The 27,025-nt window shown below is 31.4% G+C and overlaps 1 protein-coding gene across 2 annotated transcripts; it reads right to left on the bottom strand.

The window, feature by feature from the left end:
• Nucleotides 1-7,059: 7,059 nt before the first annotated feature.
• Nucleotides 7,060-10,204, bottom strand: LOC116008919 (mitogen-activated protein kinase 18-like). Of its 2 annotated transcripts, XM_031248719.1 has the most exons (4): nucleotides 9,621-10,203; nucleotides 9,490-9,536; nucleotides 9,371-9,405; nucleotides 8,631-9,328 (listed from the first exon to the last, which is right to left on the bottom strand). In XM_031248719.1, the coding sequence occupies exons 2-4, from the start codon at nucleotides 9,523-9,525 to the stop codon at nucleotides 8,905-8,907; spliced, it is 495 nt and encodes a 164-aa protein (XP_031104579.1). In that variant the 5' UTR covers nucleotides 9,526-9,536; nucleotides 9,621-10,203; the 3' UTR covers nucleotides 8,631-8,904. The 2 variants fall into 2 exon arrangements, with proteins under 2 accessions (XP_031104580.1, XP_031104579.1); XM_031248720.1 differs by lacking the exons at nucleotides 8,631-9,328; nucleotides 9,371-9,405 and adding an exon at nucleotides 7,060-7,792 and having other exon boundaries at nucleotides 9,621-10,204.
• Between the last annotated feature and the right edge of the window lie 16,821 nt (nucleotides 10,205-27,025).

The raw sequence follows: 27,025 nt of genomic DNA, 5'->3' as shown, positions 1-27,025 counted from the left end.
AGTACTTTATTCGACCTAATGTGCCTAATTGTGACGTAAGTTGGAATCACCCACCTTACGCGTTCTTACACTTTAACCTGACAGGATTGTGGAGGGTAAATTATGGTAATTCATTTGATCAACAGAGGCTCATGCGGGCAACTAGGGGCACTGATTCTAGGTAATATTACGTCTGTAATCAGTTGAGCTGTTCATGCAAGAACCTAGTGTGCCTAATTGCCTATATACATGCATGCAAATTGTTATACCATGATTATATACATACAATTAATATATTATGTATCTTCAATTAATAAATTATGTACATATTACAATTAATGTATTATGTACTTGAATTTAACATATTATGTACCTTTAGTTAATTAAATTATGTACGTATTATAATTAATATATTGAGTACTTTCAGTTTATTTACATATACATGTTAACTGAACGTACATAATATATTACTGCAGATACATAATTTGAATGTTATTTTTAATCATGGTCCATAATGCAATGTGGATCATTGTCTATGGTGTATATTATAAATTTATAATGCAACTAATATGTATGTATGTATATATATATATATATATATATATATATATATATATATATATATATATATATATATATATATATATATATATATATATAGTTAATTTCATATTTTGGTCCTAGATTTATAGGTGACAATCTACTTCTAGTCCTTTTTTATTAGAACATCCTCATTTGGTCCTAGTATTATTGTGGCATGACTAATTTTAGTCCTTTAACAACAAAATTGTTGAAATATCGTTAAATACAAAGATATTTCAATCTTTAGGAAGCTAGAAAAGGAAAAGCTAACGCTGCAACAAAACCGCCTTGTGAATTCCGAAGTACTGCCCCACCTCCACTAGCAAACGTGGAGAAAGAAGCATCAGAATTTAACTTCAGACGGCCTGATGGAGGGCGAAGCCATTTAATCCAAAGATTCAGACGGCCTGATGGAGGGCGAAGCCATTTAATCCAAAGAGTTTTCTTAGGTCTCGGAGTTGCAAAGCATTTAATCCAAAGAGTTTTCTTAGGTCTCGGAGTTGCAAAGTAAGCCACAAAGCCATTGAATCCCCGTGAAGTACTTTATTCGACCTAATGTGCCTAATTGTGACGTAAGTTGGAATCACCCACCTTACGCGTTCTTACACTTTAACCTGACAGGATTGTGGAGGGTAAATTATGGTAATTCATTTGATCAACAGAGGCTCATGCGGGCAACTAGGGGCACTGATTCTAGGTAATATTACGTCTGTAATCAGTTGAGCTGTTCATGCAAGAACCTAGTGTGCCTAATTGCCTATATACATGCATGCAAATTGTTATACCATGATTATATACATACAATTAATATATTATGTATCTTCAATTAATAAATTATGTACATATTACAATTAATGTATTATGTACTTGAATTTAACATATTATGTACCTTTAGTTAATTAAATTATGTACGTATTATAATTAATATATTGAGTACTTTCAGTTTATTTACATATACATGTTAACTGAACGTACATAATATATTACTGCAGATACATAATTTGAATGTTATTTTTAATCATGGTCCATAATGCAATGTGGATCATTGTCTATGGTGTATATTATAAATTTATAATGCAACTAATATGTATGTATGTATATATATATATATATATATATATATATATATATATATATATATATATATATATATATATATATATATATATGAGTTAATTTCATTTTTGGTCCTAGATTTATAGGTGACAATCTACTTCTAGTCCTTTTTTATTAGAACATCCTCATTTGGTCCTAGTATTATTGTGGCATGACTAATTTTAGTCCTTTAACAACAAAATTGTTGAAATATCGTTAAATACAAAGATATTTCAATCTTTTTTATATAAAGTATGTTGAACCGGTATATTTTTTATGTTTATTTTTTTGAAAACATTCATAATTGAAGACCGAAATGTCCTCGTATTTAATGATATTTAAACTGATTTGTTGATAAAGGACAAAAAATATCATATCACAATAATACTAGGACCAAAAGTGGATGTTTTAATAAAAAAAAGGACTAAAAATAGATTGTCACCTATAAATCTAAGACCAAAAATGGAATTAACTCAAAATATATATATATATATATATATATATATATATATATATATATATATATATATATATATATATATATATATATAATCAATATTCTCACTAAGTAGCCTGCCTAATAGTAAGCCCAACTACTTTGTGAGCACATCAATTAATCCCGTGAAGTACTTTATTCGACCTAGTGTGCCTATATATACATGCATGTCAATTGTTACACCATAATCATATATACTAACAATTAATATATGATGTATCTTCACTTAATAAATTATGTATTTATTACAAATAATGTATTATGCACATGCAATTAACATATTATGTACCTGCAATTAATAAATTATGCACCTATTATAATTAACATATTATGTAGTTGCAGTTAACGTATTGACATTCAATTAATAAATTATGTACCTATTACAATTAATATATTATATACTTTTAGTTGATTTATAGGTACATAATTTGTTAATTGAAGTTACATAATATATTATTGTGGTACATAATCTGAATGTCATTTGGATCATGATCCACAATGCAATGTGGACCCTATGATATAATTTGCCCATTAACAAAGAATTACTATTGACTTGATAATCCGTATTTAAATAGTAAATAACATGTGTAAAGTGAAATAGAGAAAGGGTAATACGTTTTTTTTTAGTACTATTGACTCTGTTACAATGCAGTATCTGTTCATAACTACATTCTCAACTTACTGAAGCGCAAAGAGTGCTCGAACCCACAACCTCTGATATGAGAGTGCAACTTGGAACCACTAGACCACAAGATTTTGGCGAGAAAGGATAATACATAGTGCAACGTTTTAGTAAACAAATACTTCAAATATCCCATCTTATAATCTTATTTAGATAACGAGTCTTGATTTAATTTATTTACAATTTATTTTTTGTAATACTTAATTTTATATTAGTAAATAAAATATTTATTTCAAAAAGTTTTATTAAATACAAAAACAAAATTTAAAAGGAAAAAAGTTCAAATTAACTACTGAATTATTTTCGAAAATGCAATTGAGTCATCCAATTCAAAAGATTGTAATTGGGTCACTCAAGTGTCTAAATTATGCAATTCAACTAAAATTGACATGTTCATATGGTTATCACTGCCGTGTTGGTCATTCTATTATAATTCTATTTTTGGTCTTAGATTTATAGATGTCATTCCATTTTTAGTCATTCTTTTTTAAAACACCCTCCTTTGATCCTAGTATTATTGTGGTCATACCACAATAATATTAGGACCAACGCAGATGTTCTAAAAAAAACTAGAAGTGGAACGACACGTTTAGGGCTAAAAAAGGAATTAACACTTAGAACCGAATAGACTGAAACACTCTCATATTTAACGTTATTTAAACATGTTTGTTAATGGATGACAAAAATGGTCATGCTACAATAATACTAGGACCGAAGACTCAAAGAGAGATGATTTTAGAAAAAATATGATTAAAAGTGAAATGACACCCAAAACCGAATTTTACTCAAAAAATTATTTTTAAAATTTATTTTAATAATTTTAAATAAAATAAAAAACTTATACCGTCCCCTCTTTGTCTCTCACCAGAGATGAAAAAAAGTCTTTGTCTTATGTTGGAGATGAAGAAACTTCTTCGTCTTCGGCTTGGAAACGAAGCAAGCTCTTCGTCTCAGGCTTGGAGACAAAGAAAAAGCTCTTCACCAAGACGAAGAGGGGAAGGGGTGTGTGTTTGTTTGTTTGTTTGTTTTTTTTTTTTTTTTTTTTTTTTTTTTTTTTTTNTTTTTTTTAAATTTTAAATTAGTAACATAATTTTTTTTAAATAACATTTTAACAGGATGTCTACTACCGTCAACGATAACAAGATGAGCATGTCAACTTTAGTCGAATTTCATTATTTTGGACGGTTTAAGTACCCAATTGCAATTTTTTGAGTTGGACGACCCAATTATATTTTTGGGTGTAGTTCGGTGACTAATTTGAACTTTTTTAATTAAAAAATTAATTTGAACAATGAATAATAAATGTGACATATAAATTAGGCATAACAAAATTAATTTTCTTATAGTTTGGGCATAAAATATTTACCAAAAAAAAAAAAAAAACTAGTAATACAAACAATTCTCTTTTAGTTTGGTGCACAAATCCAAAAGGGGAACATGAATTGAGAAGATCTTTTAGCTTATAGTTTAATTTGAAACAAAAAACTTCACGTGCTTATGTTACAATTGCTTAATTAGAAATATCAAAATACCTACCATGTGCTTACATGTGCGTTAAACTACCAAATATACTAGTTTTTATCCTCTTAAGTCAATAAACTACCGCAAATAGTAAATTTTATCATTAGTAAATTTTTATTCGATGAGCTATACTAATATCCATTTATGTACAATTTACAATTATAAATTTTTATCCTTAGTTACCAATCCTAGTAAGTCCACTAATACTCTTCGAAAATAAATACACACAAAAATAATCAAAACGCATTTATTCAATATATGATATGAGACTCGAATTTAAAACTTTAATTTATGCAAAAGGATTACATATCCCAACTTGAGCATTATTGGCTCAAATTTTTGTATTATCTAAAAAGAAATTATTATTTTGTATATATTAAGGAAAAAATGATAAATGTATTTTAAAAGAGTAAAATTATCATCACATATCTTGATTTTATTGGAGAACCAAAAAAAAACCCTATAATAGGCTATTTGTTTTCTTTTTCTTTTTCTTTTTGGGATTGATAAGAGCATGTTGCCAATGACCTTGTGGTCCAGTGGCACCAAGTTGCTATCTCATATGGGAGGTTGTGGGTTCGGGTCTCAATGGAGGCAGTATTGGAACAAATGTGGGGAGTGATTTTATGTTAGTTTTTTCTCCTACAATTTTTGATTTTTTTTTATTTTTTTTGTAGAGCCTGCCAGGAGAAAGAAAAGGGAAAACAAAGCCAAATATCTACGCGTGGAGCACAAGAATCGCGCCCAGCAAGAACGTATTTATAATCTTTTACAACTATTTTTTATTTGTTGTCGACCTTTTTTTTTTTTATTCCTTTTTTCTTTTTCTCCCTATTTTCTTGCCCTCCTCTCCCTTTTTATTAGTGGTGTGAATCACAAATTTTACCGTGGACCGCGGTCCACAACGGATTGTGGTTCATGCATCAAAACGACGCCGTTTTGATTAATGAAAACAAACGACTGAAATGGCTCCGTTCCGTGCCGTTAACTTTCATTTTATAAACACTCCAGTTCCCTTTCAACACAACTACAGTTCCTTTTCGATATAACTACAGTTTCATTCGACATTATATACTCAAATATATGAAGCCGTATCAACACAACTACAGTTCCTTTTATAATACACTGCAATTTCCTTTCAATACAACTACAATATCATTTCGATATAACTACAGTTTCATTGGACAATATATACTCAAATATGTGAAACTGTTATTCAGTTTCATTTTATATACACTGCAGTTTCCTTTCAACACAACTACAGTTTCATTTCGATATAACTACAATTTCACTTAATAATATAAAAACAAATGTGAGGTAGTATCTTTTGAGATGAACTGTAGTATCCTTTACGGAGCTCCGTTAAGACTTACGGTAACCGTTTCTTTCACTTAATGAAACAACGACGTTTTGTGACCATGGTCCACAATGCATTGTGCACTATGGTCCCCCGTATAATGACTGCTATAGGGAAAATTATTGTACGGACCATGGTCCACATAGTGTTGTGTAGACCATAACAAAAAGTACATTTTTAATATACTAAATGTACATTATTTGTGTACTGAATATAAATCATACAATATAATGTACATTCAATACACAAATAATGTATATCCCTGAATACAATGTACATTTTTAATATACTAAAAGTACATTATTTTTATACTAAATGTACATTACTTGATAGTATGGTCACACAGCTGTGTGGACCATAATGATTGGTTCTATGAACATTAGTCCACAACAAAACTTGCCACTAATTAATACTCCATAATTGTTATTAATCATCAACATGTATTATAGGGCCTTGAATATGGAATAAAATCCATATGCAAAGATCAACTTTTCATGTATACTACTTGCGTATATTATATAGCATAGATTGTATTGAGAATAACATTAAATCTATGAACTACTTTGGGTGTATTTTTGAAGGGATTTGAATAAATCGCAATTAAGACGAGTAAAATGATTCATTACTTCAATTGCATTATTCTATCTAGGAAAAATAGATGAAAATATTTACTATTTATTGGTCAAGCCAGTTCTTTTTTCTTTTTCTTTTTTAGTATTTTAATTTAATTTTTTTTGTGTTTAATAGTTTGTTTAAAATATATAAATCTTATATACTAATAATAAATTTAATTTAATATTATAAAAATTAAATTAAAAATAACTTTAAGTAAACCTCGTTAACCGAATCAAACACATAAAATGATGATACAAAGAGAATAAAATAATTCAATTATTTTAACTTCATCGTCACAGTCGGGAAAAATGGATAAAGAGAGACTTATTGGCTAACACATAGTTGATAGTTCTATAGAGTATATTTGTATAGACTTTGTAGTCTAGTGGCACCCGGTGTCCCGATTTACACTCTCACATGGATGATGGAAGTGGATTCAAGCCTCAATGGAGGCAACTGTTGACTCTTTGTGCTTCAGTAGGTCAAGAAAGTAGCTATGAACGGATACTACATTGTAATAGAGTCAGTAGTACTAAAAAAAAATGTGACCCAACGAATGACATATTGGCTAATCATAGATTTAAATAATAATAATTATTTTGACAAATACAATAAAATGTGGAACATCGTAGAAATGTGCTAGTGTTAATAATGAGCATTTTCCAACAAGTGTCAATGTCAAAATTAATTACGCATTATTGTTATATTAAAGGCAATGACAAGAAAGGTGGATGCATCAACTCAAAATTTCGTCAAATTAAAGTCTAGTAAAAAGTATAGGGAACTTATCTGCTCCATTAAAAATGCTACACTATCACATTGAGTAAATACTCAAAATGGTCCATCGACTATAGCATAATTCACAAATTGGTCCTCGACTTATGATTTTAACCAATAACATCCATGACTTTCCAATTTTTACCTAATGTAGTCCTCCGTTAATGAGGACGTCAACTCTCCCTGAAACACAAGGGCAGTCACGTAATTTCACATGCTCCATGTCTTCTCATTCGCAGTTCGCATTCGCCAATATATTTTTTGGTTTAAGATCTCTATGATAAACATTGGCTGTGTGCATATATTTCAAAGCCCGTAGCATCTGGTAGAGGAAAAACCGGTGGTGCTCGTGCGTCAAGTCATCATTGGCTTTAATAACTTGATGAAGATCAGATTCCATAAGCTCAAAAACAACATATATATCTTTGAAGTCCCGCCTCGAAGGAGGAATCATAATGCGTTTGATTTCAACAATATCAGGGTGCCTCAAAATCCTAAGCAACTTCACTTCACGCAAAATTCTAATTGCATCAGAGATGTGCTCAAAAATGTCATTTATTTTCTTTATTGCTACCTTTTCCCCAATATGAGTGTCCAGGGCTGCACAAACAACACCATAGCTCCCTTTCCCTATAATCTCCAGAATCTTATACCTGTTGGCATCCCCATACTCTGTAAAAAATTCCACCTCCTTNATATAGCATAGATTGTATTGAGAATAACATTAAATCTATGAACTACTTTGGGTGTATTTTTGAAGGGATTTGAATAAATCGCAATTAAGACGAGTAAAATGATTCATTACTTCAATTGCATTATTCTATCTAGGAAAAATAGATGAAAATATTTACTATTTATTGGTCAAGCCAGTTCTTTTTTCTTTTTCTTTTTTAGTATTTTAATTTAATTTTTTTTGTGTTTAATAGTTTGTTTAAAATATATAAATCTTATATACTAATAATAAATTTAATTTAATATTATAAAAATTAAATTAAAAATAACTTTAAGTAAACCTCGTTAACCGAATCAAACACATAAAATGATGATACAAAGAGAATAAAATAATTCAATTATTTTAACTTCATCGTCACAGTCGGGAAAAATGGATAAAGAGAGACTTATTGGCTAACACATAGTTGATAGTTCTATAGAGTATATTTGTATAGACTTTGTAGTCTAGTGGCACCCGGTGTCCCGATTTACACTCTCACATGGATGATGGAAGTGGATTCAAGCCTCAATGGAGGCAACTGTTGACTCTTTGTGCTTCAGTAGGTCAAGAAAGTAGCTATGAACGGATACTACATTGTAATAGAGTCAGTAGTACTAAAAAAAAATGTGACCCAACGAATGACATATTGGCTAATCATAGATTTAAATAATAATAATTATTTTGACAAATACAATAAAATGTGGAACATCGTAGAAATGTGCTAGTGTTAATAATGAGCATTTTCCAACAAGTGTCAATGTCAAAATTAATTACGCATTATTGTTATATTAAAGGCAATGACAAGAAAGGTGGATGCATCAACTCAAAATTTCGTCAAATTAAAGTCTAGTAAAAAGTATAGGGAACTTATCTGCTCCATTAAAAATGCTACACTATCACATTGAGTAAATACTCAAAATGGTCCATCGACTATAGCATAATTCACAAATTGGTCCTCGACTTATGATTTTAACCAATAACATCCATGACTTTCCAATTTTTACCTAATGTAGTCCTCCGTTAATGAGGACGTCAACTCTCCCTGAAACACAAGGGCAGTCACGTAATTTCACATGCTCCATGTCTTCTCATTCGCAGTTCGCATTCGCCAATATATTTTTTGGTTTAAGATCTCTATGATAAACATTGGCTGTGTGCATATATTTCAAAGCCCGTAGCATCTGGTAGAGGAAAAACCGGTGGTGCTCGTGCGTCAAGTCATCATTGGCTTTAATAACTTGATGAAGATCAGATTCCATAAGCTCAAAAACAACATATATATCTTTGAAGTCCCGCCTCGAAGGAGGAATCATAATGCGTTTGATTTCAACAATATCAGGGTGCCTCAAAATCCTAAGCAACTTCACTTCACGCAAAATTCTAATTGCATCAGAGATGTGCTCAAAAATGTCATTTATTTTCTTTATTGCTACCTTTTCCCCAATATGAGTGTCCAGGGCTGCACAAACAACACCATAGCTCCCTTTCCCTATAATCTCCAGAATCTTATACCTGTTGGCATCCCCATACTCTGTAAAAAACAGAATCTTATACCTGTTGGCATCCCCATACTCTGTAAAAAATTCCACCTCCTTGGAATTCTCATCCCCATACTCTGTAAAAAATTCCACCTCCTTGGAATTCTTCTTGCGCTGATCTTGTTGCATCTCCACCTCCTTGGAATTCTTCTTGCGCTGATCTTGTTGCATCTTCTAGCAACCTAACAGCTTCTTGCGCTGATCTTGTTGCATCTTCTAGCAACCTAACAGCTGCACTAACGGATCTTGTTGCATCTTCTAGCAACCTAACAGCTGCACTAACGGCGTCGTTTCCTTCGCGTCCTCCCACAAGATCGCGGATCAAATTCCCAAATTAAGAACTCGGCGGAGAAAAAAATCACGAAATCCGGCGAATTAGAGCCACCGACACCGATTCCGGGTGAAGAATCCTAGGCACCGTTTCCTAACTCAATTCACCACTTCACCGACGCTCAACCACCGCCACCTAACGCATCAACTTCTCGCCAAAACTCCAATTTCTCTTACAATATTACACGCAAAACAGAACACGCAACGGATCCGGGTTGAGATCAAGATCCAGTTGTTCCAAGAAATTAACCTAGCGATCACGGAAGAACTGAACGCTGGGTTCTGAGAGATCTCACGGAAGCGGTGCCGGTGGTGGAGGAGAGCGAAGCAACAGGAAGGAAGAAGAATGAGAAGAGCGAGGGAAGAGTTCATCGACCAATTCGCCATAGCTCAGATTCAGAGTAGACGTGGAAATGAGAGAGAGAGTGCGAGTTTTGATGGAATATTTTAATATTGACTTTCTTGCTCAATTACCTGGTTAATTCCAACCTAGATTTTGATCTGCTTCTGCAGCCAAGCTTGAAAAAGATGGCTTCTGCTATAAACATGCTTCTTCAAGAGCTTATAACGACCAGGTTAAGGGAGAAGACATGGAGCATGTGAAATTACGTGACTACCCTTGTGTTTCACGACGAGTTGACGGGCTCATTAACGGAGGACCACATAAGGTAAAAATTGAAAAGTCATGGATGTTATTGGTTAAAATCATAAGTCGAGGACCAATTTGTGAATTATGCTATAGTCGAGGGACCATTTTGGGTATTTACTCCTATCACATTTTATTTGTCTGATTCAATTAACGAGACTTGACTGAAGCTATTTTTAGCGCAAATTTTCATAATATTAAGTTTAGTATTAATACATAAAATGAGTTAATACCAATTTAATTATCAATTATAGTGGTTTGTATCGATTTAGTCCTAAACGACTTTTTGTGCTTAATTAGGTCATCGACTTTGATATTTTACCTAATTGAGTCCTGAGTTGTCAGAATCAATGACTAAATTGAGAAAATCGGTATAGTCGATGACTAAATTTGGTAAAACCGCTACAGTCGAAGACTAACTTGGGTAAAACTATTATAGTTAGTTTATGACTAAATTGGGTATTAATAGAAGTGAAATTATCAAGTTATTTTAATAGAGGACTCAATTTAGAAAACAATCAAAGTCGAGGACTTAAATGTTTTCAAAAAAATAATAATAAGCACAAAAAGTTGTTTATGACTAAATCGAGAAAATTCTTTAAAAAAAATGACTAAATCGAGAAAAACTATTATAATCGATGACTAAATTGAGTATTAATTATATATAAAATTTATATATTTAGAAACTACATTAAAAGTATTATTAAACGCAAAATTATAAAATTTAAAAATAATTAACATTATTAAAAAAATAAGCAATGAAAAAAATAGTTAATTTGAGCCATAAATAATCAAAGACAAAATTGACCGAGGGAGTACAATAACAAGTAAAGTACCATTTATCACATGTTTCTTCTGTATCCAGATTTGGCATGAATTGAACCTACCTTTTTCCTCAAACAAATATCATTCAAAGCTTACCCTTCAAATTGTGTATATTCAAAGTCATAAGCCAACACCAAACTCGTATTACACGTTGTTTCTTTTTTCTAATTTATAATTCTACAATAAAAAGTATTGTATCTACTAATATAAATAAAAAAGGTCACACTTGTGTGAGACCGTCTCACAGATCCTTATTCGTGAGGGTCAGGTTGGAGCATCATGCAAATGTCATACTTATATGTGCAAATGCCATACTTATATGCTAAAATATAATACTAATCAGGAGTACAATTTTTGTTACTTATAAGAGAAAAAGTATTACATTTTCCATAATAAGTAATGTTGACAAGTGCCCCTTACTTATAAGGGAAAATATAATACTTTTGAGGCAAAATGTAATACTTTTAAATCGAAATGTAAAAGTATTTTATTTTCCCTTAAAAGTATTACATTTACCCTTATAAGTAACAAATTTTTTATTCCTGATTAGTATTATATTTGAGCATATAAGTATGGCATTTGTGCGTATAAGTATTACATTTTCATCTTGACACGACTCGTCTCACGGTGAGGCGGTCTCACACAAGTTTTTACCAATAAATATTAGTGGTTTACCGTACAATATACATAAGATATTTATTTAGAAAAAAAATTGAACGATGTTAAAATGTACAATATAATAATATAATTGGACTTCTTATATATTTAGTCAAGTATGTATTTTCATAACATATAAAATTAAAATTAAAATTTTGTATGATTAATATAGCCCCTAACAATGTAATATTTAGATAAATTTATAAAAGAAATATACATAATTAAATGGATAGAAAGAAACACTCATAATACTTTTATTATTATATAGATATAAATAAATATCATACTATCTTTTTCTTTGTATTCAAAAACATTCTTATTTTAAAATTTTGTATAGATATCTAAGTTTTGTTTTTGAATTTACTTTAGTGATGTAGTAAACTTTTGTTTGGTATTATAAATAGTAAATAGATGTTTTAAAAAATGTTAGTTTTGTTTCTAAATATTTTTCACCCTTAATGTAGCATAATTGAAATCACTTTAAGTCATAATTTAAATAGTAAGTCCATGTTTGGGTGAGAAGAAGGGAGGGTAAAGGGGACCAATCATCCAACCACTTACGATTCGTTTGGAAAGCAGGAAAATGACTTCTAGAAAATGAGTTATTTTTCAAAAAACATTTTCCTTTTCAATGTTTGGCTGCATTTTGAAAAACTATCTTGGTGTGTTTGGTTCATTTTCTGGAAAATGAGCATAATTATTTTTAATTTTAAATATTTAAAATATACAATGATGGTGGTGGTGGTGGGGTGGTAGGGGCAGTGGGGGTAGGGTGGGGGTGGGGGTAGTGGGTGGGTAGGGGTGGTGGTGGTGGATGGTGGTGGGTGATTGGCTGCTCTACTGCTGCAAACGGAAAATGTCTTCCCCCCAAAAAAGGGGGAAGTCAATTTCCGGAAAATCCCCTCTATTTTTCATTGACCAAACCCTATTTTTTCATTGACTTCCATTTTCCCCATCTAGCCAAGCACTAGAAATTAAACCAGAAAAATGATTTCCAGAAATCATTTTCCGGGTTTCCAAACGCACCCTTACTCTTACTCCTAGACCAAATTCTTCTGAACCCATTCAAAGCAGTCAAGAGTTTACAAATGAGATTAATTCAACGTGTACTAGTCGATATGTGTGAGCACACTTTAAATTTAAGGAGGTGCTTGGTTGGATGGAAAATGTTTTCATTGAATTTGAGGAAAACTAGATTTTTCTTTGTTTGGTTGGATGGAAAATATTTTTCAATCGGAAAACATTTTCCCCAAGAATGAGGAAAACATTTTCCTTGGCCACCCCTTAGTATTTTGTTTTACATGGAAAACAATGAGGAAAATTATGCCCTCACTAGCTTTTTTAAATTACCATTATTATTGTTGTTATTATTATTGTGTAGGGGTATAATTGTCTTTATATACTCATTATTTCTTATAATTCGAAATCCAACCAAACAATGGAACTTATATTCCCAGTAATTTCTTTTCCACCAACCAAACAATGAAATCCATTTTTCTGGAATTTATTTTTCATGGAACTTCAATTCCATTTTCCTTCAAATATTTTCCAGTGAACCAAACGTTACTTGCACTTCAAACACTCGATTATTGTCTGCAAAAGGTAAGTTATTTGTAATTTATAGTGATGTTACTTGCACCTTTTATTTGCACACTTACACATGTTACTTGCACTTCAAATACACGATTATTGCATTTCAAAATTTGGATTATTTACAAAAATGCACTGTATTTTTTTTTAAAAAAATTACTTCTTATTCACTAGATATTTCTAGATGAACTGCTCCAATTAGTTCCTAGTTCTCTCTTAGGCAGCAGTTCTCACAGGTGTGTGTGTGTGTGTGTGAACAAGTCCGTAGGAGAAAACTAAGAACTAATCACAACCTTACATCTGGAAAATTTTAAAGCACCAAATCAGATTTAAAAAATGTGGTGGCAATTTCGTAATTATCACCAACTTTACAATGCAAACGTGAACACTAAAATCTGTAATTTTTAGACTTTTTCAGGTTTGCACATTTAGTATTAACGTTTTGGGCATTTAGTGTTAACATTTTGCATATTTAGTATTAAAAGTTTGCACTTGCAAAAACACGAAAGTACATTTCAATTAGGGTTTTGATTTTAGAGTTTTATGACTGAGTTTTTTTTATTTTATTTGGTCTATTGATTCATTTTTTACTGCTTAATAATTAAGGTCTAACATTTACGGTTTACATTTAAAATTTTGCTTTTTTATTGATTTTATAGAATTTACCAAGTTTGCATATTTAGTTGTTAAAGATTGCATATTTAAGTGTTAAAATTTGCATAGTAAAGTTGGTGATAATTATGAAACTGTCACCTTGTTTTTTTTTTTTTTTAAAATCTAATATGGTGCGTTAAATTTTTCTAGATGTAAGGTTGTGATTAGTTCTTTTAATTTTCTCCTATGGACTTGTTCTCATATGATCCAATACCTATGAGAATGAACACTATCCCACATAAAACTATGGACAAATTTTAACCATAGAAAATAAGTGATCAACGACTATGATTAAAAGTCAACACCCTAAATTCATGCGTATAATCAACAATCCAAATTTCTCGATAAATATCAATTAATGGACAAATTAGTCCAAGCAAAATTCTAAACTTTCGTCCAAATAGGTAATTAAGTCAACGACAAAATAGAAGTTTCTATAGTATTAAATCTTTCATTTAAATAATACATTGTTATTATTATTAAATATAAGAAAATCTAATTTTTTTTTTGTTAATGTTCAATGCTTTAATTTAGTGAGACAAACTTGGGGAGTAAACAATAGGAGAATGGGGTGTTGTGATGTGCTCTAGGCGACTGCGTGCACCGTAGAATGTCGCCATTATGGTGTGTACACATGCCACACGCCACACTTATATATTACAATGTGCACACTCTAAAATTACACTATGCACACGTTCACATTGAAATACACTCATACACATCAAACACCACCACAAGCAAATGCGCACGCATATGTACTATAGTCACATGCTAAGTTTACAATGCGCACATACACCACATTAACACAAAGTGCACAGTAAGCCAGGACCAGGTGCACACATACAACGAAAACCTAGCATTGAGAATCGATAGTGCAAATGCACAGATATGAAGATCACAATGCACACCAGTACATTGCTCGTCAAAATTTTAAATAAGTCAATCACAAATATGGACAATATTATACTTAAACATATGATGTGTTTTCATACTTTTATGTATCCATACTTTTACAAAATGATGTGTTTTCACCTGAATCCTCCTTATATATATTCAATCAATATATGATGGAATTGAAAGAGATTATGAAAATTCAACAATTTAGGTCTCACTTACGGTATTATAAATATAATTTAAAAAAAAAAAGCAATCTCAATACGCATATAATAGTGTTGTGTTAAAAAAAAAAAGAAAAAAGAAACCTTTTATTTTTATTTTGCAGTATTTTTTGATACAGTGAAAATTAGTTTAATTATTAAACTTTTCAACCATAAAAAGTGTGAGTGGATTTATCATTTTAAAGGTTGACCCAATGTTTGCTTAAATATTAATTAATATTATTACGAGTCTCACAATCAATCAATTACGTAAGTGACAACTTTGCAGTGTCATGATTGTCTTTGAAATTATAAACAAGAAAAGTTGGAAATAATGTTCCAATCAAGCATAATGGATTGAGAGCAATGTTCCAATGAACATGGGGCTAAGAATGATTGAGATCCATACGAAACACATCGTTAGTTGTTTTTTGCCTAATAGAGTTAAAGCACTCCACATGCTACTTTTTCTTCACTTTACGCATTGGGTAATATAATGCATGCAACTTGTTACACCAAATCTTTTTTTTTTTTTTTTATCGATTATTGTATATTGTATTTAATGCGATTTTATTTGATTAATATGATATGACGGACAAATAACATTACAATGATGACAATTTAAATGACATTTTTTTTTTGTAAATTCACGGGGTCTTTCTCCGTCCGTGTAACGGTCCAGGTCCAATCGTCGCTTGTGGGAATTGAACCCAGGTTCTCCTGGAATCCCTCTCCACAAAGAGAGCTCGCTTGCCACTTGAGTTACCCCATTTAAATGACATTTTAATGTTATATTAAATAATATTTTTATACTAGTTATATTGTATATACAGGATATTGTGGTAATATGATATGACAGATAAGCGATATTACGACGGAGGGAGGAGAGTGCATGACAATTAGAGATGTCAATTGATAGGCTAAAGTTGGTTCGATCCTACTTGCTTACTCTTTAGTTTGGACTAGCCAATAAAAAGGTATGACTTAATTTATAACTTGAAAAATCAAAAACTTATATATACACACGCACAATTAAAAATTATTTATTTATTTCTTTTATTTTTGTTAATTAACTATATCACTAAAATCATACTATAAACAAGTACAAAAAAATGTTTGAAAAAATTTTGAAGTAATAATCAATCTTTAGTGGGGATTAAAAGTTATAAATATATTATTTTATTTTATTTTTTAAATTTACAGGCCACCAAGCTATTCATAGCCCAAAATGATGGTTTGGCCTTGTCCGTAATACAGACTAGGCAACTCCAGTTTCAGAGTTGTAACAATCGAATAGGGCTTTACTGGCTTAAATAGGTCAAGCTAACCCTTTCAATTGACAATTGTACTCTAATGACAAAGCGAAAGTATTATACTTTGAAAAAATAAGTTTAAGTGCCTCACAACTACTTCTTTCTATGATTAGTATCACCGGGATTCACTAATGTCACTCTAGCATCATCTTTTGCCACATTTGCATGCCTTTAATTTTACCTATTTAATTTCTAGAGGTCTTCACTAATTCGATTATATTACATGCCTACTTAATGTTAGGGCAATGGTCACCTCTACCTAAGATTCTTTAAGGTTTCTTAACAAGTGGTGAGAGAGAAGATGAAGATCTAGGTTAAGTATCAAGGAAGGAGGAGGTCAAAGAAGAATAATTTGCAAATTTTGAAGATATAGAGATTTTATAATCAAAAGGTGTCCACATCGGTTGTGTAGATTCCACATAATAATCGAAAGTTTTAAAAATTGAGTTGATATAGATGTTTGATATATAGTTACATATTTAAAATTTAAAGACAAATCAAATAGGCTCATCACCATTCTATTTAATTTATCTTTTTGAATTTTGATTTGGAGAAATAATAAATATTATTTATTCATTTCTATTTTACCAATTGAGATTAATAGCTATATGTAATGGGAGTGTTTGATCTCCTTGAAACCGATGTAATAGCCTAGTATAAAGGGTAACTATTGTTTTCTAATCAATGGATAATAGATTATTAAACTTGGCGAAAGACCTTGTGGTCTAGTGGTATGTGTTTTGCACCTTCCATGTACGTCCTTTCTCGAAAATTATATTGTGGACCGCACAATCAAAACAACGTCGTTTTGATTATTGAAAACAGACGAATTAAACGGTATCCGTTACGCGCAACTGCAGTTCCCTTTCAACACAACTGTAGTATCAGTTCAAATTTTGTTCTTCATATTAACATTCAAATGCTAATGATGATACTATCTAATAAAGCGAGCTTGTTGTGTCAAGCTGAGTTGATGTTATTTCAAATCTTATATCTTAATTTTATTTTTTTTTAGAAAAATGTTCAAATATACCAAATTTATATCCAAATATCTAAACAAAATTTATATCTCGATATACTTAAAAAATATGCGAACCAATAATTTATAAGATTTACATAAATTCAAACTTCAATTTTAGATTTTTAAGTTTTAATTCAGTTAATAAAAGTTATATAACCTAAGTGCAAATAAGTATGTTATGTTATAATAAATATATGGGAGCTGGATTAGTGTATCCAGCCTGGATACACTAAATAGATTATGGTGGACAAAATAAGAGAAGATGATAATGGATATAGTTGTAAATATGTATAAATAATAGTGATAATGATGGTGATGAAAGGATAGGTAAATAGATAAATTTGATACGTTTGGTAAAATTTTGGTCCATCAAATATTTTTTGATTAAATTAAAGTTTATTTTATTTTTGGTCAATCAACTATAGTGACATTTTAACTTCTATGTCATTAAGTTTGATTTATTGTACTTTTAACCATAAACTTTAAAATACCTTCCACTCTTAGCTCTAAAATGACCAAAATGTGATTAAATACAATAAGGTGAATTGGTGAAGTTTTCACAAAGTGAGGTTGTTTTGGTCATTTCGAATAAAAATGAATCTTTCAAAAACAATAATAAGTACTACAAGTGGAACACACCAAAGTTAAGAACAAAAAAATGCAAAATATTACATTACCAAAATGACCCATTAATGATTATTAAGATTTCACCATGGTGTTTAAAATTTCGACTTTCAATTCTATCCAATAATATTCTTGACTATCAAAATTATACCTATTTTAGTCATCTAGGCATATTATATTGTTTTGTCAAATTTTTAATACATATATAATGCAATACTTTTTTAATTTTATTTTATATAATGTAATACTTTAAAGATTAAAATAGGTATAAATTTGATAGCTTAACCTTGTGGTCCAGTGTCATTAGTGGAGTCAATAATGACTCTTGTGCTTTAATAGGTTGAGAAAGTAGTTATAAACAGATACTGCATTGTAATAGAGTTAGTAGTATTCAAAAAGACATTATTAGATAAAACTGAAAATCGATAATTAAAATGATAAAATTATTATTATAGTCAGAGACTATTTTGATGGAGTTTTTTCCCAAAATGGTCCCTCAACTATTGCTCATTCTCAATTTTGCATTTCGACTTTCAATTGCACCTAATGTGGTCCCTCGACTTTCAAAAACTCACCCAATTTGGTCATCCGTTACATATTCCGTCATATCAGTGTTAAAATGGAGGGTATTTTTGTCCATTTACCTATTGTTAGCTTAATAAACATTGAGAAATAGTTGAGGGACCATTTTGAGAATAGTCAAGGGACCATTTTGGGAAAAACTATTTTATTTATTTTATTTTTGTTTATTTTCATTTTTTAGACTCTATAAAATTAGAATTTCTATACATTTTTTTCTTACAAATATAAATAGTTAAAATCGTGCAATCCATCCTACAAATTTTTAACTTTTTTACAGACTTTTTCCCTCTATCTAAATATACAAACTATTCATATGCAGATTTACAATAAGTTTCGTAAATTTCATAAATACTCATTTTTTAAGCACCGATTAAAATAATTCTTAGTCACATCTGTAGTACTAAATATATTACTTTGGATTTTTTTATAAATAAGATATAATATTATTAAACTCAAATAATTAAAAATAATGTGCCCACAGCACAAAAGATTTTATGATTGACTTAAAAATTAACTATAAATTTTATTGTTGAATACAAATTGACAATTATTAAACATTATTTATAATAATTATTGCGTCCCGTGTAATATACTAAAATTATTAGGTAGGATTTTTATAATTAAGGTATAATTTAATTAAATCAAAATTATTAAAAATAATGTGTCCACATTACAAAATAAATTATACTTGCCTTAATAATTAATAATTAATAAAAAATAAGAAGAGGAAAACATATAAAAGATGTTATACAATATCTTAAATAATGTAAATTAATATAAAATTTAATAATTATTTCGAAATCAAATACAGAAAATATTGCAGGAAACATTGACGAGATTTTACTTTTCGACTCACCTGAGAAGTTTACTAGAAAAATTTACCTTTCGGTACAATATTTTCCCTACATTTTACACTCTTTGGGTGTCTACGCTTGAAAAAATATATATTATTTTCAATGGTAAAAGTAATATTTAATGTGATACATAGTGATTGATTGTCTATGAACATAAAAAAAAATAAAAAATAATAAAAAAATGTATATGAGTATTTATGAAATTTACGGAACTTATTGTAAAACTTCATAGGAATAGTTTGTATATTTAGAGGGTAAAAGTCTGTAAAGAAAGTTAAAAATTTTGAGGTTGGATTGCGCGATTTTACCTATTTATATTTGTAAGAAAAAAATATATAGAAATTCTAATTTTATAGAGTCAAAAAAATGAAAATAAACAAAAATGAAATAAATAAAATAGTTTTTCCCAAAATGGTCCCTTGACTATTCTCAAAATGGTCCCTCAACTATTTCTCAATGTTTATTAGGCTAAAATAGGTAAATGGACGAAAATACCCTCCATTTTAACACTGATTTGACGGAATATGTAACGGAGGACCAAATTGGGTGAGTTTTTGAAAGTCGAGGGACCACATTAGGTGCAATTGAAAGTCGAAATGCAAAATTGAGAATGAGCAATAGTCGAGGGACCATTTTGGGAAAAAACTCATTTTGATGATTCATTCAAAGAAAATATTACTAAAGGAATTAAAAGTAGAGTAAACTCCAAAACATTAATTTTGTTAAACACATGAATTTGTGTGTCATAATGACATTGTTCAAATAAATTCAATTCTAATACGTTCTCCATTAATATTCGGCCCGCAAGAAAATTAAAGTTTATTTTTAATTCAAACATTTCTTTAATATAATAATAAAAGAAAAGGAAAAATGGTCAAATAAGCCCCTAAACTTTATCTGTAAAGTCAATTTAGTCACTTAAACTTTTAAAAAATGTAATTACACCTTAATATGTTATATTGAGGCAATGAAGTCCAAAGATCGAAAAATAACCTGCTATTACAAGTCATTAAGATTCTGGCATCAATTTTATCATCTCTCGCGATAATTCAGCGACCGATGACAGACGAATCGTCACCGATTGCTTTTCCCGTTTCGAAAGGCCTCCATCAGAGAAGGTGACCAGTCTAGCAGAAGGCGACTTGCCTTCTGCCGGGGAAGGCGACCAATGGTCACCTTCTCTGGTAGAAGGCAACCGACGACAGTTCGGCCGTCACCTACCGTCGAATTATAGCTGAAAATAATAAAATTGATGTCGGAACCTTAATGACCTATAATAGCAGGTTATTTATCAATTTTTTGACTTTATTGTCTCAATATAACATGTTAAATGGTGTAATTGTACTTTTTAAATTCTAAGGACCTAATTGACTTTTCAGCTAAAGTAACCCTTTCCAGAAAAAAAAAAACATTATTTTGCAATATAATAGAATATATGAGCAGAGGAACCCTGAAATAGGTGCAAGATATTCAGTGGTCTCGAACATACCATCCAGCCCGACACCATACTTAATTAGGTTAGTTATTAACATGTTTAGGCTGTCCAAATCCATGATTGAGCATTAATTAGTTATAACGTTNGGTTGGATTGCGCGATTTTACCTATTTATATTTGTAAGAAAAAAATATATAGAAATTCTAATTTTATAGAGTCAAAAAAATGAAAATAAACAAAAATGAAAAAAATAAAATAGTTTTTCCCAAAATGGTCCCTTGACTATTCTCAAAATGGTCCCTCAACTATTTCTCAATGTTTATTAGGCTAATAATAGGTAAATGGACGAAAATACCCTCCATTTTAACTCTGATTTGACGGAATATGTAACGGAGGACCAAATTGGGTGAGTTTTTGAAAGTCGAGGGACCACATTAGGTGCAATTGAAAGTCGAAATGCAAAATTGAGAATGAGCAATAGTCGAGGGACCATTTTGGGAAAAAACTCATTTTGATGATTCATTCAAAGAAAATATTACTAAAGGAATTAAAAGTAGAGTAAACTCCAAAACATTAATTTTGTTAAACACATGAATTTGTGTGTCATAATGACATTGTTCAAATAAATTCAATTCTAATACGTTCTCCATTAATATTCGGCCCGCAAGAAAATTAAAGTTTATTTTTAATTCAAACATTTCTTTAATATAATAATAAAAGAAAAGGAAAAATGGTCAAATAAGCCCCTAAACTTTATCTGTAAAGTCAATTTAGTCACTTAAACTTTTAAAAAATGTAATTACACCTTAATATGTTATATTGAGGCAATGAAGTCCAAAGATCGAAAAATAACCTGCTATTACAAGTCATTAAGATTCTGGCATCAATTTTATCATCTCTCGCGATAATTCAGCGACCGATGACAGACGAATCGTCACCGATTGCTTTTCCCGTTTCGAAAGGCCTCCATCAGAGAAGGTGACCAGTCTAGCAGAAGGCGACTTGCCTTCTGCCGGGGAAGGCGACCAATGGTCACCTTCTCTGGTAGAAGGCAACCGACGACAGTTCGGCCGTCACCTACCGTCGAATTATAGCTGAAAATAATAAAATTGATGTCGGAACCTTAATGACCTATAATAGCAGGTTATTTATCAATTTTTTGACTTTATTGTCTCAATATAACATGTTAAATGGTGTAATTGTACTTTTTAAATTCTAAGGACCTAATTGACTTTTCAGCTAAAGTAACCCTTTCCAGAAAAAAAAAAACATTATTTTGCAATATAATAGAATATATGAGCAGAGGAACCCTGAAATAGGTGCAAGATATTCAGTGGTCTCGAACATACCATCCAGCCCGACACCATACTTAATTAGGTTAGTTATTAACATGTTTAGGCTGTCCAAATCCATGATTGAGCATTAATTAGTTATAACGTTGTATAATTAAGGTTTAGAATATATGATTGTTCAGTTTTACCCCGTCTTTTATTTAAAAGGAAAAGAAAAAAATCTTCATATCTTTTCTGTCATAGATATAGTATAAAATAAGCTCCCAATTACACTGCTAGTTGGCATTAAATACATTAAAAGCCAGGTTTGCAGAAACCAATGGCAAATGGTCAGCATGAATGTCGTTTGTTATCTGGCAACTACTTTTTAATTAATTAATTTTTTTTTTTTAAAGAAAGTAACTAATTTATTAAATTATAAACGTTTACTACAAAGTTTGATGGAATGGTAAACTATTTCTTATTGTCCACACATAAACATCTTCTTTGTTTACGCTGCCGAAAACTTAATTCACAAACTATTTCACAAATTGGAAGATGGGGTTCTTGAACGAACGTAAACATCTTTAAAGTCATTACTAATCTGCCAATCGCAAACAAGACTAACTCTGGTTGAAAAGGCTTGCACACTACCTGGGTATTCATCCTCATTCTTCCATGCATTGACAATATTTTTGTCTGAAAATAGTAAAATACACACTCGATCTAAATCAGGGAGTTTAATTTGACCGGTTTACCATAGGGTAGCCTAGCAATTGAGTAGAACTGCATATCATAGTTCAGAAGAGGTGCTACTGCATATCATAGTTCAGAAGAGGTGCTTTTGCATTGTCATCATCGTTGCTCAGGATGAGGTTTACATGCGCCATGACCATTTTTATTTTTTCATGCTCCATGAAATTTATTATATTTTGGAGAATCCATCCAAGCAAGTTGGTCGACACAATTGTTTAATAAACACAAGATTTTAAATTTGATTTCTTGTAGAAATTATTTATTGATCTTATTAGTTTGAGTCAGTCAACTATTAATAACCTATGCTAGTTTATTTTCTTGTGGTTCTTTAACAGCTAAAGTCACAACTCACAAAGCGAGCTTCACACCTAGTTTATTCAGATAGCGGCTTCGAACATTCTCGTAAATAAAAAAATTATATTTGCTCAACACCGACCTAAACCTAACTAGCCAAAAGATGTATGAATGGTTGTTATTTTTACAAGTTATATATTATTCATATACATTGATGGATATATTTAGGGATGGCAATTCTACCCGCACCCATTGGGTTCCCCGCATCCCCGCCCCTACGGGTTTTCAGATACCCGCACAATATGGGTAATGGGTGCGGGTATGGGGGCGGGTGTGGGGGGAAGTATCCCCGCCCCGCCCCGCACCCGCACTTTTATATATATATATATATATATATATAGACTTGTGTTATTTTAATTTATTTATTATGTAAGTTTATGTATCTTTTATAATTAAAAATGCATAATGAATTAAACTTCTTTATATGCTAGTGCCTCAGGGATTCAATTGAATTATCATCTAGCTTATTGTCTTAGTGTTTTGTTTATGAAAATTGAAAATAAACAACACAAATAACATAATAAGCAAACACTTAATTCAATTTATAATACCAGCCCAATTTTAGTTCCAATTAATGAGTAACGTCATTGACTGTTATTAAATTTTAGAGTTATGTTCAAACTTATAAAAAGAATACATGTGATAATTAGAATTATAATATAAAATTTGTATTAGATTTAAATCTAATTTAATAATTAGAATTGCGGTTTGGGTATTACCCGCACCCCGCAAAATCCCCACGGGGGCGGGGATGGGGTAGGAAATTCATTACCCGCGCGGGTGTGGGTGCGGGTGCAGGTAGTGGGTAGGGAATGCGGGTGCGGGGGCGGGGGATATATCCCCCGCACCCACCCCGCCCCATTGCCATTCCTAAATATATTAGGAAATGAACCAGAGCAACTGACCTGGAAGAGCGGAGCAAGGAAGATCTGAGCGGACCCAGACCTAGGGTCAAGCCTCGTGCTTAGCTTGGGTCGCCTAGGCCATGGTCGGACTCCTTGAGCTTTGGCCATGGCCGAGGCAGTCACCTTGAGCCTTGACCCAAGCCTTGGCCGAGCCTAGGTCGGCGCTTTGGTGGCCTCGGGCAAGGCTTGGCCGAGCCTAGGTCGACGCTTTAGTGGCCTAAGCCAAGGTTTAGCCGAGCCCGGGGCGAGTCGGCGCTTTGGTGGCCTCGGCCAAGGCTTAGCTGAGCCCGGGTCGACACTTTGGTGGCCTCAGCCAAGGCTTGGCTGAGCTTGAGTCGGCACCTTGGTGGCCTCGGCCAAGGCTTGGCCGAGCCCGGGTCGGCTTTGGTGGCCTAAACTAATGCTTGACCGAGCCCAGGTCGGCCTTGGTGGCCTCAACTAATGCTTGACCGAGCCCAGGTCGGCCTCGTTGAGAGGCCCAACTGAGGTGTGGCACCGAGCCCAGGTCGGTTAGGGGCCGGTCAAAGGCGAGGGAGGGCTCGATAGGTGCATGGTCCGAGGCGAGCTAGGTTGAGGGGGCTCGGATAGACGTGGTCCAAGTTTGTTACAACCAACTTCCCTTTTTAGGGGGCGGTTAGGGAGTTTAGTAGTTATAAATACCTTTGCTATTGTCTAATTAAGACATTCATATCTATCTTTGTCCTAATCTACCATTGCAATAGCATTATACTTCCATTGTAATAGCTTGACAATCACAACATAATACAATATTTGGTATCCATGATCTTATAACACTTGTTTTGTCTATTTTCCTATTCATTTACTATTTCATTAATTTATCGGGATTATTGATTCGGTTTACCCGAATTAATTAAATCCATCATATATATTTTCATTTTACTCATTATGATGACTCAATGTAACTCGCATGACGAAAACATATACTTTTGAAAGTATAATTACCATTTTTTTAGTTGATAACCATAGCAAATAGTACTATTTTCTTCATCATCTTCTCACTTTTCCAGTAAGTCTGTTTGGAAAACAGGAAAATGACTTTTGGAAAATGTTTTCTAGAAAATGAGTCATTTTTCGGAAAATAGTTTCAGTTCCCGTGTTTGGATGTATTCTGGAAAACTGTCTTTATGTGTTAGGTTCATTTTCTGGAAAATGGGTAGAATTATATAATTAAACATTGTAATTTATTTATTTAAAATATAAAAAATTATAATAATATTAAAATAATGTTATTTATTAAAAAATAGAATTAAAAAAAGCGTAGCCTATATGGTTTCCTTGGTCCATTTCCGGCCCTGGGTGATATGGCTTGGTTTTGGCCGAGAACATGCGAAACGGCCATTTTGACGATTTTTGAAAATGACTTACAGAAAAAAATTCTGTAAGTCATTTTCCGGAAAAATGAATTGATTTTTCCTTGGTTAACGGAAAATATTTACTGTTGACCGCATTTTCCGGATGTTGTCAAACACCAAAAACTCAGAAAATATTTTCCGGAAGTTATTTTACGGGTTACCAAACACACCCTAAAGTAAAAAAGTGAAAAAAAAACTCTTATATACAAAAGAGTACAAATATAGTTAGGTACTTTCCATCTATATCCTTTTAAACCATGCATGTTCATAATAAATATAAATAGTACAATCATTTTTGAATGGGAGAAGCATTTTATTGGGTATATATTTATGTGAGTGCATGTATGATAAATAGTTGATAGCTGATAGCTTTTAGAACATTCTTATCGATGGAGTTATTTCACGATATATTATGAGTTTTTGTAAGTGTGATTAGAAAAAAGAAAATAGGAAGGGGGAAAATAAAAAATAAAACAAATATAATTTAAGAAAAAAAATTAAAAAAGTGAACTATCAGGCGCGCTTGAGCGTGCAGTGCTGGGCGCACCGCTTGCCAGCCACGCGTGTGTGGCGCAAGCTTCAAATATTTTTCTCTTTCTTTGCACTGTTCCAAGATCTGGTCTTTTGCAGAGGAACCCAAAAATTCTCTCTCTTCACTCCTCTCTCCTCCAAGTGTACATGTATTGTTCCAATATCCTCCTATTATTCACTGGTATGGTTGCTCTTAGTTGATTGAGTTAGTGAGTTTGACTAGTTGATAGCATTAGCTGACCGTAGAAAAGTGTTTGGCAAATAATTAACTGTTAGGGTATAATTAATTACATGCAAAATGACTTTATCAAAAAATCGAAAAAAAAAAAACTGATTTAAGCAGTTTTTTGAATTTTAGCATTTTGGAGCATTAAGTTGTTACAACAAACTAATTAATCAAACACTCATATAGTCATATTGATTGTTTAACAAGTCAAACAGCTAATAGTGGTCAAATAAGTCAAAATTGACAGATAAGCTAACTATGTTACCAAACATGGCATATATCTGATCTAATCTATAAAATAAAAATTATATAAAGGACAATAATGGTAAAATTTTAACTGGAATAAATATATATTGGCATTATCAATTACAATGGTATTTTGTATACTAGGCTTAGTTTCTTGTACTGATATTTTTTTTCTTTCAATTTTACCTGTTTTTTTTTTTTTTTTTTTTTTTTTCCCTTCTAAGTTATTAACATGTACAATTGGCTAGTATTGTTAAATGTAATAACTCGAGACGTGGCGCTATGGCTTACCATTGAAGGATGTGGTTAAATGGTTAATGTTCACCTACTTATCACCAATTGGTTTTAAGTAGAATATGACAACTAGATAACCAAAAAACT

The sequence above is a fragment of the Ipomoea triloba genome, chromosome 2 (assembly GCF_003576645.1).
Source record: "Ipomoea triloba cultivar NCNSP0323 chromosome 2, ASM357664v1".
Classification (NCBI taxonomy): Eukaryota; Viridiplantae; Streptophyta; class Magnoliopsida; order Solanales; family Convolvulaceae; genus Ipomoea; species Ipomoea triloba.
This window is presented reverse-complemented; position numbering and strand designations above follow the sequence as displayed.